Source organism: Lampetra planeri, chromosome 13 (genome assembly GCF_965212315.1).
Source record: "Lampetra planeri chromosome 13, kcLamPlan1.2.h2, whole genome shotgun sequence".
Lineage (NCBI taxonomy): Eukaryota > Metazoa > Chordata > Hyperoartia > Petromyzontiformes > Petromyzontidae > Lampetra > Lampetra planeri.
This window is the reverse complement of record NC_136119.1, coordinates 4,779,950-4,793,555: the sequence shown is the minus strand read 5'-3', so window position 1 is coordinate 4,793,555 and position 13,606 is coordinate 4,779,950. Positions and strand designations below refer to the sequence as shown.

The following is a 13,606-nucleotide window of genomic DNA, read 5'->3' as shown; positions in this document are numbered from 1 at the left end:
CGCTCACAGGGCACGGCACGTCGCAGTGTTCGCCACGCCAGCCCGCGCCGCAGGTGCACTCCCCGGTGAGCGGGCTGCACGACGCGCCGTTGGCACAGGAGCACGACGCGTTGCAGGCAAGGCCCCAGGTCCCGCTGGAGCACGGGATGGAGCAGTCCACGCCCTGCCACCCTGCATGCGCAGCATCGTCACGGTGCCGAAATGTTAACGAGCTCGCCAGGTATGCAGGAGGTCGTGGGTTTGATCCCGACCCTAATGCCTGCTGTATGTTTGGAGTTTGTGGTGTGTCTCTCCCCCGTGGTCGCGTGGATTCTTCTACAGGTCCTCTGGTGTTCCCCTCCACATTTAGAATCGACACGCGTTTAGAGTATTTGGTTGATATACATTTCCAAGTGATGATAATCCACTTCGTTGAGCTATCATTTGTGGCCAGGTCGCTTCTGTAAAAAGAGCTATTTAGCTCAGTGGGCCTTATCTAATAAAATAAAATAAAAAGTTTAAGTCGATTTATTTCGTATTTTTTTCTGCAGGCTTATTCCAAACGGGGGCCACCTCTGGACTTATATCCCAGTCCAGAGGTAGCTGGTTCAGTTTCACCTCCCAGCACGGCAGCTGAAAACAAAGGGCCAAGTTTCTCAGTTCCCCATGCCGCTTGTCCAATCCAGCAGCATAAATGAAGACATCCAAGTAAGTCGATCGGCAGGTCACGCAGGGTGGCATAAAGCGTGGGTAACCCCTGTCTTGACCAAGACGCGCGGTCAGCAGCAGAGAATAGGCTACAATTATCATCTGAATGGGCTCTCCAGATTCCTCGCTTGTTGAGTCCCTTCACCAGCAATGGCGTGAATAAGCCAGTGCAGGGCTGAAATTTGTATGGTGGCATCTTAACATTTGACTGTACGTATTAAAATTGCTAATTACCACGCCACATTAGATCGTGCAACAAATCTCTGTAAATATTGGAAGAAACTTAAGTTGGGGCCTTCTTGGTACTTGAGAAATTGTCTGGGAATATCTGGAGGTGTGTGCCTGGGCTGTTAGGTGGTCAAGAGATGGCAGTAGTAGAGCAATGACCATATTCTTGAATCTATTTGTACAGAGTTTTGATTGTTATCTCCTCGTTCGGGTGGGGGTTTTTCTGCTTAATCCCAATTTCTTTCCATATCCCACTTAACGTTTGAATTTGACAAACATGTATGACTCTCTTGGAAACGAGCCTTAGGACTCTTTGACGTTTCCCGAGATGAACAAAGGGCATTTAGTTTTATTTGATTTTGCTTACGAAACAGCCATTGGTCACTTTCACAGCTTCAGAATTTCTTCATTACAATTTTCGTGATAGAAGGTAGCTTAAGCGATGTCCGTCATGTTCACTCACCACTGCCACAGATGCACGACCCATCCATGGGTGAGCAGACACCTTTGTTCTTGCAGGTGCAGGAGGATGAGCAATTTGCTCCATAAGACCCTGAGTCACAAGGCTGGGAGCAATCCGCACCCTGGTACACAAACAAACATAAGGGAATATATTAATCACTCATCATCATCAGTCTTGGTCAATCCTCTGCCGAATGAAGGTCTCCCTACGCTCCTGTTATCTCTCATGATTCTGCAATGCAATAATCGACAAACCGCCAGCAAACGAGCCGATTTCATCACCGCCACCTTCTCAGCGGACGTCTTCTCAAGCGTATTTCATTCCTTGGCTTATACTTTGTCATTATTCTTAACCATGGTCCATCATCCCTTGCAGAAACATGACCTACCCAAGCACACTTACTTTTCTTAACCGTTTGAATTATGCCATTAACCTGCGAATGTTCCCAAATGCACGTGTTCCTCTTAATCTCTTTCTCAAAGTAGTTGCAGGCATATATGAATGTACTGCATTTTTCCTTTGATGATGGTGATGATGTATTACCAGCAGCTATTTTTGTATTCACCGCTGGATGAAGGCCTCCCCCTGCCATCACCATCCCTCACGGTTATGCAATGCTGAAATCCGCATCACTCCTGCACATGAACTTATCTGACAGCTCCATCTCAACGGTAGTCATCCTCGCAGACACGTCCCATCAATTAGCTGCCACACCAGCTTGAGCTGGACACATCGCAAACATTGTCTCACGTGTTCACTCGCAACTACTTTTCTCAACATTCATTTCGAGCATACTCGTGCTTAGTGCATGAAATCAGAATTTCTTCATTTCGCTTGTTGTGATGAAGTTGATGCCGATGACGATGACAAACGATAATAAAACAGATAATAAAGGTGCAACATTTATTTTTCTGCTCTAATTTCGGCACAACAAACCAAACCAATCGGAAAACCATTAATATAAGTAATGCATTTTCAATATAAAATTTATGACATTGTATACGTCATATAAAGCACTTTTATATAGGTCTGAAATTAATTATTGTACTGTAATAATTTTAACCACAAAATCAATCGCGGTAAATAATTGCCCAGAGCCCCTCAGTAGAGGCACATGAAGTTACCTTCTAAGTTTCAAGCAAATTATCACTGCAAATTATTTTGCAGGCATAAACACGTCGCTCAAAAAAGTCTTATTACCGTCTCTGCAATTTGTCGCACGCTCGCCACACAATGCTTTACTGGGCAGAGCCTTTTGCCGGCTTGCCCAGAGCAATTAACTGATATTGCAGCACCTGCATAATTGCCACTAGCTAATAAAAGTGAACACTCGAGGGATTTTCCACGGCATAATGAGTGTCGGCGAGCCGCAGACGTGCAGGAGAGCCACCTTAGCAGGTTTGACGTACTTAAAACCGCGGCGACGCTTTCGTGGCGCAGTCATTATCTCCAACGCTACGGGGCATTATGCACTTGGGGATGGCTGTTACGGGGACAGCCGCAGCTGACAGCAAAAATTCCCAATAATACGTTGCGGTTTCTTTTTCAACCCCCACCACTGCTTGGGATAGCGAAATGTGTGAAATCGAGAGAGGTGGAAGCCCGGACTTGCGTTTGTATGTAGGAGTGTATGTTGAACTTCTTTCGCACCGTACGTAGACAACAGTGCTACGTAGTCAACGGTTTGCCCTTCTCCTTCTGAGAGTTTTTTTCGGAGCCAACACTTGCTGGTGGGATTGTTTAATTCCAAATACTGTCGAGAAACATTACATTCATACATACACAAAAAAATACCCAACCAAAGAACATTTATTTTAACAAGTCTGGGACAGGTGGGAATAAATAAATAAATGAATGCAATTCAAACCTTATGTGGGCCACGAGTCCGCAATATGTAACAGATTACATTGAACAGGGACCTTTGCAAAAGTTTTTTTTTAGGTGAGAACTTTGGAAGGTCGTTGCCGATGCATGCACTACATGAAAAAAAACCCCGGCCTGTCTCAAAGTCACCTCGAGAAAAAGACTCTGAACTTACGGTCGCCAACAGAAGTTCATTAGTACTCTGTGGTGGCATCCGGCAGCTGAGTGGCTGAAATAATGGGATGATTGTAATTAGGTTTACGTTTTTCTGCAAATGGACACCAAATGTCCTACGCACCGACCCCTTTGGCTTTTCATGCTGATACTTGTAAACTACTGAAATCAACAGTCCTCGTCAGTTATCCAAGTTCCACTTAAACTATGACCAGAATTATAAAAAAAATAATCACGTAAACTTAAATGCATTACGAATTTAACGCAAGTTGACTCATCGGGTAGGTTAATGAAAATTAGACAGCTTAACCTTTAAAAAAAATGGTTTCGGCAAGAGACGAACCTAATCATGTACTGCCAGCAGTGCCCTACATCTGAAATAATGTGTGAGCATGTGTAGTTCGAAACGTGTGGCCAACCCTCAATTTCATTGATTCCTGTCAAAATTCTCTGAACCTGCCATTGTTTGGTATTTTATACAAGCAGCATGTCAGCAGGTTGTGGATTTGGCGAGGACTAAAATAAAGTTAAACAATGCACCGCGATGTGTTTTCGGGTTGTATCCCACGTTGTCCGTCCGGCACGACGCTCAACGTTTCACTCCGTGTGTTGGGAGCTTCTTCATAAAATGTTTTGATTCAGTTTCTGACAGCTGTACAACACGACCACGATGATCTGAGTAACACATGTTAAGCTTTGCATGCTACTGGGCTACAATTCATGGGCTTGGGTTCATACGTTAATGAACTCTAGTTTGCATGCAGAACTCAATACATCCAAATGACCCCGAGCTCTTTTGCCAAAACACACCGTGTAAGACGCTTGGCAGCCCAGGTCACCGGAAACGAATAAGCAAACAAATAAATCAAATTCTAGATTTGAAGCTTTCGTGACTGCAAGGATTCAAATTCTTAGGTTTTTTCGGTAAAGTCACGTAGGTAAAACATCAAAATTAATAAAAAATAAAATTAAATAAAGATCACGACGTTTCGGAGGCAACACAAGTCTCCGTCACAGCCAGATTAGCTGCATCAAGTGATGCAGCTAATCTGGCTGTGACGGTCCCACCTGATGACGGAGACTTGTGTTGCCTCCGAAACGTCGTGATCTTTATTTTATTTTTATTAATTTTGATGTTTTACCTACGTGACTTTACCGAAAAAACCTAAGAAAATAAATCAAAGTTGTATCTTCGCACGGATACATGTAAATACTCTACACACAAAATGTACGTCCGTTTGTTAAAAAAATAAAATCACGCTCTCTGTCTGTTTATTAACACACACTTGAACGTCCTTCTGTAATCCCCGTAGCAGCGTTACATTTGTCTGGCGATAACATTGTGCCCATCAGGGAGATCACAGCAGCGCTGCCCGGACCGTAACGTTTCAATCACTGGCCGGCGAGGACGCGCCGGACACTATATCGAACGCGGGGCAGATTGCCACGGTTAAGGCTGTCACTTCAGTTAACCATCACTCGTTGCTGATGCCAACAGCGGAAAACGCCCCCACCTCCTCCTGGCCCTCTCCAATGTCTGGTCGCCCCCCACCCACCCCCCATTGTCTGCTGTGGTGGCTGCTGAAAAAAAATTCCCCCCCAAACCATAACCAGTGGCAACTTTATTACCACACGGTATAAATAACAGCATTTCCACTGATCCTACCGCTGCAGTTCCATTATTACTCGAGATTGTTTAATTTAATTTAAAACTGCATTGTAAAGCTGCTGCTGCTGCTGCTGCTGTTGTTGTGCTATGAGCCTTCATTGCTTCCCTCCTCCACGCTCACAGCATACTTTGCATTTAGACTGACCGATATACCATTAAGCAAAGCGTGGGGTCGTATGTGAACACAGGCCACAATTTGTACATGAACGTTTACAAACGCATAAAAAAGCGAACCGTGACAACGTGAAATTACGTTGCCAGATGCAGAGAGAAAGTTTCACTGTATCGGAGGTAAAAAAAAAAATCACGGGCAACCCGTTTCGCCATGCAAAGCAGGCGCGCTGTACGTTGCAATTAACATCTCAAGAAGCAAGATTGTGAGTGCAAGACTGTAAATGTAACACCACACACGCAAGTTCACCGGCCATAAAAACGTCCTTGGCGGGTGTGCGCGCAATGTCAAGCAAGCCACAAATCCGTGCCTTGGAACCCAGCAACGACAACGTGACATGACTGGCGCTAATCGCGTCGATGACTAATTAACGAGAGCCCCGGGGGTGACAGGGCCCAACAGATGTAGGTTAGCCGCGATAATGACTGAAACGTCACGGAATGTCATTGGCGTGCGCCAGCCTGCGCCGGGCGCCACAACGTGTCAATATCGCAGGGTGGACGATCTCTCACAGCTGCGCGGTGGCTGCGGGCGCAGACGGCTGCCCGCGCTGATTAGGGGCACGAGAGCGTTGCTGTGGCCTGCATCCTCACGCCTCGAGATGATTTACGCATGCACGCAAGAGCTCCCCGCTCGGCGTCACGCGTAGAGAGGTGACACGCGCGACGCAATACCTTTGGGACCGACCAGAAAGGTGTATTTTAAATATTAAGAAGATCACGATGTATGTTGAATTTTTTTTTGCGCGCCGTACACCGCCAACCGAGCTCATCCCAGGTGGTGATGATGATCGTGATAGAAGTACCGGTGAGAATAACAATGATGATGGTGATGATAAAGAAGATTCTTCTTCTTACAGAATTCAATTTTCGACACGAAGTGACGGTGAGGTTTTGGTCGATGTCTAGTTTAACACGCTGTATTCTCGGAAGAAATCGAGAGCTAAACTCAGTTTTGATGGATACGTTTGATGGTTTTTTTTTTCCTTTGCCACTTTTAAAACAATCAACATTCCCACAACTTGGTGCAAGCGTAGGGAGAATCTTATGTAAGCATATTGATTCGATAACAAGCAGCGTTGTGTATACAAAGTTTAAAGTGAATAACGTCAACTCCTTAGCGCCCATTAGTTCACAACAGCCCAGCGAGGATGCCTTGGAAGCCTGCGGATTTTAATGGGGTTGGGGGCTTTTAAGGCGGTTGACAGATATGAACCAAATTCCTTTTTTGCTGCAAGCAGAAAGGGGAATATGCCCGAACTTAGCCAAATGAGACAAGCTTGGCTTAGCTTATGCTTGTGGGCCCCCCACCCCCTTACACCCCCCCTCCGTCTCGCACATTCACACCCCGAGTCGCCCGTCTCTGCTGCCAAAAGTGTGGCTTGCTAATGCTGACGCACAGATGCAGCATACTTATTAGGGCTTCTTGTGAACACACAAGTGAGGTGCATTTCAAAAGCTTATAAAAAAAAATAGCCCCTCCCCCCCTCTAACTATACAAGGTGAATACATCAGTGTGGGGAGGGTGGGTGGGAGGAGGCAGAGGTGTGGACTCGAGTCATGTGACTTGGACTCGAGTCAGACTCGAGTCATGAATTTGATGACTTGCGACTCGACTTGGACTTGCATAACAATGACTTTGTCCCACCTATGAGATGTGGACTCGAGTCATGTGACTTGGACTCGAGTCAGACTCGAGTCATGAATTTGATGACTTGCGACTCGACTTGGACTTGCATAACAATGACTTTGTCCCACCTATGAGATGTTGACTCGAGTCATGTGACTTGGACTCGAGTCAGACTTGAGTCATGAATTTGATGACTTGCGACTCGACTTGGACTTGCATAACAATGACTTTGTCCCACCTATGAGATGTGGACTCGAGTCATGTGACTTGGACTCGAGTCAGACTCGAGTCATGAATTTGATGACTTGCGACTCGACTTGGACTTGCATAACAATGACTTTGTCCCACCTATGAGATGTGGACTCGAGTCATGTGACTTGGACTCGAGTCAGACTCGAGTCATGAATTTGATGACTTGCGACTCGACTTGGACTTGCATAACAATGACTTTGTCCCACCTATGAGATGTGGACTCGAGTCATGTGACTTGGACTCGAGTCAGACTCGAGTCATGAATTTGATGACTTGCGACTCGACTTGGACTTGCATAACAATGACTTTGTCCCACCTCTGGGAGGAGGTGGGAAGAATGAAAACAGGCGTGGGGCATATACACACAAGGCTTGATGGATTTTATTTTGCATTTAGCTGCCAAGGTTAAATACCAGCGCTGTTTGTTTGCGGTTCAACTTCAGAATCAAAATAACCGTGCGACAGCTCGGATTGAAGTGCAGTTGCACATGGCCAAGTTTCCTCGCCCCTACATTTTACCATCATGCAAACACAACCGTGTAATGAGAAGGATGAAGCAAAACATGGCAATAATTAAGCATTCAAAGTCTTCCAGTTGTCCACGCAGTGGAAACCTCATCACGTGGGTGTGCGGACTGGAAAACGTTATGCAAATAATTATGGGTCAGCTACTTGAACACGCTACAAAAGAGCAAATTAAAATATTCTGAAAAGGCCCCTGCAAAGTTTTATAAATTGAGTACGCGCATTACAATACATCGGTGATTTCAGGTCGATTTAAGGGCAAGTTCAAGAGGTCATCATGGCCAATGCCTAGAATGTCACCGCAACTCGCTAGGGCTTCTATAATTTCACTAGGTGTTGGAGTTGTTGTAAAGTTGATACCTGACCATCAGGGTCCTCTCTTACAGCATCCCATTATGTGGCTCTAGGTCTCCCCTTGCTTGCCAACCTTTGAATGCGCTCCAATGTCGAATTCAGAAACCTGCCCTCCACTATTCTATGCATGTGCCCCATCCTCCACATCGGTCTTTTCACGTTTTTTTTATTAACAACATTGTATTGTAATGTTCTATACTTAACTACGAAGTTTATTTTTTTGTTACCCTATCCTTTCATTCAATTCCTGGAAACCGACTGCAGGCAACAACATTCAAAGCCTAGATGCATACTCTCTAGTTGCGTTTTTCAAGTAGAGCTCTCCCGCCAGTACAGCAACATTGAACGGGTTGGCCTTCATCTCTTCCCAAGTGTTTCACATAACTCTGGGAGGGGGGGGGGGAAGTCCAGCGGTCTTGTTTGGGGGTCAACCAGATCAAAAAGGTTGCGAGACACTGCCATACACGAATGCACTATCGAGCAATGAACTGAATGGGTTATGTGCACGTAGAGTATGCATTTTAATAAGTAATGCTGTGGAAATCTTTGGAGTACGTTTAATTGAACATAATCAAAGCTGCCAAATCCTTATTCTTAGTTCCAGATCAGTGACACAGTAACAGACATTGCACTTTCGCAGCGATCCAGTTGCTGTTTTATTCATGGAGTGCCGGTGGTAAAAATTTATGCAATGGAAAGTTAATTAATGCCGCATTAACACCCTGCTTAAATGCATTATGTATTACATATGCTTTAACCAAAGTAGATTAGCATTCTGGGTTTTGCACTAGCAGAGAATTTTAATTGTAGTGTGCTTTTTTTTAGCACGCAAATTGTACATGTACAACATCTGAATGGATTGTGTTTGTGAACATGAGAAGCATGGCATTGCTGTTTATTGAGTTTTCAAGTTGTGATTTAATTTTGTAAGAAATGTTAAAAAAAAGAAACAGGATACATGGTATGATGTATATTGAACTTTTTTTTCGCACTGTACGTAACCAACCGTGGCTAATCGGAGATGCAGGGGAAAGACAGCAAACTAAACATAATCCAGAGGTCGCCGATTCAATGTCCCGGCGTGTCAGTGTAAGTTTCTCAAATCCACCCTGCTTCTGTCCACCCAGTGGTAAATACACATGGGCAGGTTTTGAAATATGTGATAGAGTAGAAGAATATCACACTATACCAGTGAGAGGGGGGAACTACATGCAACTCATTTCTCTTGAGCGGTGTATTGTATTAGTATTACGACAAAACTTTGACGTTTAATGTCCCAGACATACCGATTTCCTACGATAGTTACTTCAAAAAGAGGATAAGCTTGAGAAAACCAGGACAGATGGCAAACCTAGATGCATGTCACGGGACTGAGACGGGCAGGTTGCAGAAACAGGTATTGGAGTGCCACCCCGTAAGGGCAATGCTGGCTGCCTTGACAGCGAAGCACATTGTCAGCTGACTCACCCAGTGACCTGGTACACAGTGAATGTGGTGTGCTTATAGAGGAAGCAGGCGAGGGAGCTGAAGCTGTTCCATATGACAACAAATCTTAGCCGAGGCGCTAAGGAAAGGAAGCCATGACAGAAAATGAGACGGGACTTTGCCCAGCAGTGGGAAGTTACAGGCTGACAACAAAAATCAAGGTCAGGGGCTTTAAACAACCTCAAGGCAAAACACAGCTCAACTCTTTGGGGCCACATAATTGGCACGAGGTGGGAGCAGGGAGCATGGTGGAGGTGACAGCATGGCTATGGCACGTGGTGGAGGTGACAGCATGGCTATGGCACATGGTGGAGGTGACGGTACGAGTATGGCACATGGTGGAGGTGACGGTACGAGTGTGGGGCATGGTGGAGGTGACGGTACGAGTATGGGGCATGGTGGAGGTGACGGTACGAGTGTGGGGCATGGTGGAGGTGACGGTACGAGTGTGGGGCATGGTGGAGGTGACGGTACGAGTATGGGGCATGGTGGAGGTGACGGTACGAGTATGGGACATGGTGGAGGTGACAGCATGGCTATGGCGCATGGTGGAGGTGACGGTACGAGTGTGGGGCATGGTGGAGGTGACGGTACAAGTATGGGGCATGGTGGAGGTGACGGTACGAGTATGGGGCATGGTGGAGGTTACGTCACGGCTATGAGGCATGGATGCTCGTTTACCTTGTATCCGGGCGCACACATGCAGCGGCCTGTCACGTGCTGGCAGTCGGCCCCATTCTGGCAGGAGCACACCTGGGCGCAGGCCTCCCCGTAGAAGCCAGGCGAGCAGGTCTCGTTGCAGTAGAGGCCGGCCCAGCCCACCCTGCATGTGCACTCCCCTGACATGGGGTGGCAGCTTCGTGCGCACGAATCGGGAGGCGGCGAGTCGAGGGCACGTTGCGTCAGTGCGTGCGGAGTGTAAGTCAGTGGAGGGTTCAGGGTCGTGGAGAGGTCACGGCAAGTGCAGACAGAGAGTGAGAGAAACAACATAAAACATTCAGCGTCAGTTATGTTATTATTTGACAATGTTTGTGGCGGGAAGCACAAGAGAAAAGGATGGCCTCGTGATAGTGTGTGGTCTTTGGTGACAATGCACAGCCGTGCACTCTTACAAAGAGGGCACACAACAGACCACATGATCCTGAATTTCACAAAGGTATGACCCTGACTGAGTCCTTTTTTTGTAAAACTTAAAAAGCAAAGCTACCTTTAGCCTGGTTGGTGAATGAATGGTTGTTATAGGGCTTGGGCTGTGAAGAAGCGAGGTGGTGGCACTTCAATGGATCTTCACACTAACTGTGTGGACCTTGAACGTCACAACCCGTGTGTGTGTGTGGGTCTTCTCTGGGTGCTCTGGTTGTGTTCCCCTCCCCTGCATGGCATGAAAACTGATCAATGCATTTGGCCGAACGTAACAATGCAGGAATCTCGTGAAAAAAATTCTTGACACTCCGTAATGCTGGTTGAATTGCTAAACAATACCGAACATACACAAAACATACACTTGACTTTATTTGTATTTTTCTGACCTGTTGAGCAATATGTTCAAGACTGTCTTAAAATGAGCTACGAAAACAGGTTAAATCATGTTTATACTCTGCACTGATGTTGCCTTGGTGCGATCCCTAGGACACTGGACTCGCAATCCAGAGGTCGCCGGCAGATCGAACCGGCGCGGCGATTGAAACAACGGTGCAGGTCTCCCAAATCCTCCCCCGCCACTGCCTCTGTCCACCGAGCAATATGAAAGGGTACAACCACCACAAGCGGTCAATCTGCAGGTTGGGATGAAGTGTGGGTTCTCGCACCTCTTCCAAGACGTCTGGCCAGCGTGTGAAGAGAAGGCCAAATACACGACAGAGGGGTTTCTCTAGTCGCCCATCCGCAAGCAGCGGTGTGAGCATCAAGCTGCGAGGGATTTACCTTGACCTTTCACTCCGCTGCAATTGAGACATTGTCCATTGCGTTGGAGGTTAGTAGATGTAATATAAAACAGCAGCGCGTGGGCAGAAAGTATTGCTGTTCTCGAGGAGTGCTTCCTTTGTAGCATTTTGCACGCCGCAGCCATGGGACAAAACAACGGATTTAAAAATGGGGAGGGGGAAATGTTGGCCCCGCATTGCTAAGAGCAAAAATGTTATTTGCTATCGAACCATTCTACCCCGAGAAATAAATAGTGCATTCAACAAAGAACTATCCATGACCAGAAAAAAATCACATCTGCGTGTTAATTAGCAGAAGACGTATGTGTAATAAATACACTCACTTCAGTTGCGCGTTTCCACTTTCACACTGAATGCAAAAAATCTGCTCAAAGATGTCAAACATCTCTGGCCTGTTTCGCAAAAAATAACAAGGGAGAGAAATTCCAAAAGATTAATGCAAAAATAACCAATCTCCTATGAATCTAAATTAAACTTAAAGTTGAGACTGTGTTGGCAGTCGTGTACAACCACAATTTAAATAATTCACCACCTTCATCAACAGCACTGCATCTCATCGCAAAAAATAAACACTGCGCTGACATCTTGGGCATTGACCCTTCTTCAGAGGAGAGAGCACAGACAAGAATGACTCACTTGTAGCGACTTGTAATGTTAAATGCGACCTCCATCTACATGCCAGTCAATCTGTCCGCTGCTTTCTTTGATTCAGGGCCGTCGTAATGCTTTTGATGAATGTGGTGATTTTTTTACTAGCGTGCAGGTTTTCGCAGTTGTGCTCTGTGGAGCTCTATTATGTGCTTTCGGATTGTGGCATATTTTGTTTCTGAATGATGCCCGACGTTTCGATCCAATTGGACCCAGTTGGCCAAAGACGCAGAGCCAACCCATTGGATAACGCGCCCAACGACACGCGGCACGACTCGGACACCCCAGAGAGCGGTGAGCTTTGTTTATCGCCCTTGAAATAACGCTGAAGTTGCAGCGAAGACATGAAACCACAACGCACTGCCAACTCGGACGCCTTCCTGAAAAAAAAGTTACGGAATACCCAGCAAGTGATGGCCAGAGACGATGGGGCAAATTCATGGGTGGAAAACAACGGTTGAAAACAACGGGGGGTTGTTTTCCACCAATTTAAGCTACCCACCCCCCCTCTCTCCCTCGACCCCAACCCTCCCCCCACAGGGGCGATGGGCACGGTGCCCTGGACATGAGCCGCCAAAGACAGCTGCAAGCGGCTGCTTTGCCCAATCGTCGCCTCCTGTCAATGCTGGGGCCACGCACGCGCAGCGCATAAAGGGGAGCTTGTGCGATGGAAACGCGTCGTTAGCGGGGGGCGCCCGGCGCCGCTGTAAACAAGCATCGGGCTTGGCTCGAGGTGGCTTCACGGGAGGGCTCAGGCGAGCAGGCATTGGCAGGCACAGCTGCACGCGTAACCTCGCCTTCACAGCTCTGTGTGTGCATGTGTTCACAAAGTGCCACGCAGTCTGGAATTGTGTATTTATCGGTGGAGTGAAATGACATTTGTCTTCATAATTTCAACTACTGTTGCCCTGTATGTAAAACACAATATTGTTTATGAACACTTTTAGCTGTTATATTTAAGGTGAAAGAAACCGAAGGGAGATTAATAAAAAAATATATAAGTTGAAGCACATGTAAGCAAACTATTATGTGCGTGAGTTTTTTTTAAATCATGATACCCATTACACAGATAATCCTCGCTGCATGACTTTTCTAATTAGAGTCAAGTTCCTTTTTTAAGCCTTGTGGTTAACAATGCCATTGTGTGATAGCGGCAATTCACATTTCTGTGACTCGCGAGGGCTTTCTTTGTGGCCAGGTCGCCAATCCCTGGCTATTACATATAGCTTTGTGGGCCTAAGCTCTCTTGGAGCCTCCCCAGAGTATTCCATTTCATTAACAGGCCGATTCCACTGCGGCCTTTCTGAGTAAATAATGCCACCAGGGAAACACCAACAAAACCCAATAGTGCTGTTTTATAATGCTGCTCAGGAGAGATTGAATTCTATGCTTTTTTCTGCTGTTATTTGTTTGGCATTTGTTTGGCAAGGAATGTGGAATGAGCTGCCAGTGTTAGCCGGTACATTGCTTTGAGAATAAACACTTGTGCATTACGCAGATGGATGCAGCATTAT

The 13,606-nt window shown here is 46.3% G+C and overlaps 1 protein-coding gene across 2 annotated transcripts in view; it reads right to left on the bottom strand.

The window, feature by feature from the left end:
* MEGF10 (multiple EGF like domains 10) overlaps window positions 1–13,606 on the bottom strand; it is a 106,229-nt gene that overhangs the window by 31,080 nt on the left and 61,543 nt on the right. For both annotated transcript variants that reach the window (XM_078599926.1, XM_078599927.1), the window contains exons 9-11: window positions 10,183–10,357; window positions 1,379–1,499; window positions 8–171 (exon numbers count right to left, since the gene is read on the bottom strand). In XM_078599926.1, coding sequence (XP_078456052.1) covers window positions 8–171; window positions 1,379–1,499; window positions 10,183–10,357 — 460 coding nt within the window. The remainder of the gene's footprint in view (window positions 1–7; window positions 172–1,378; window positions 1,500–10,182; window positions 10,358–13,606) is intronic.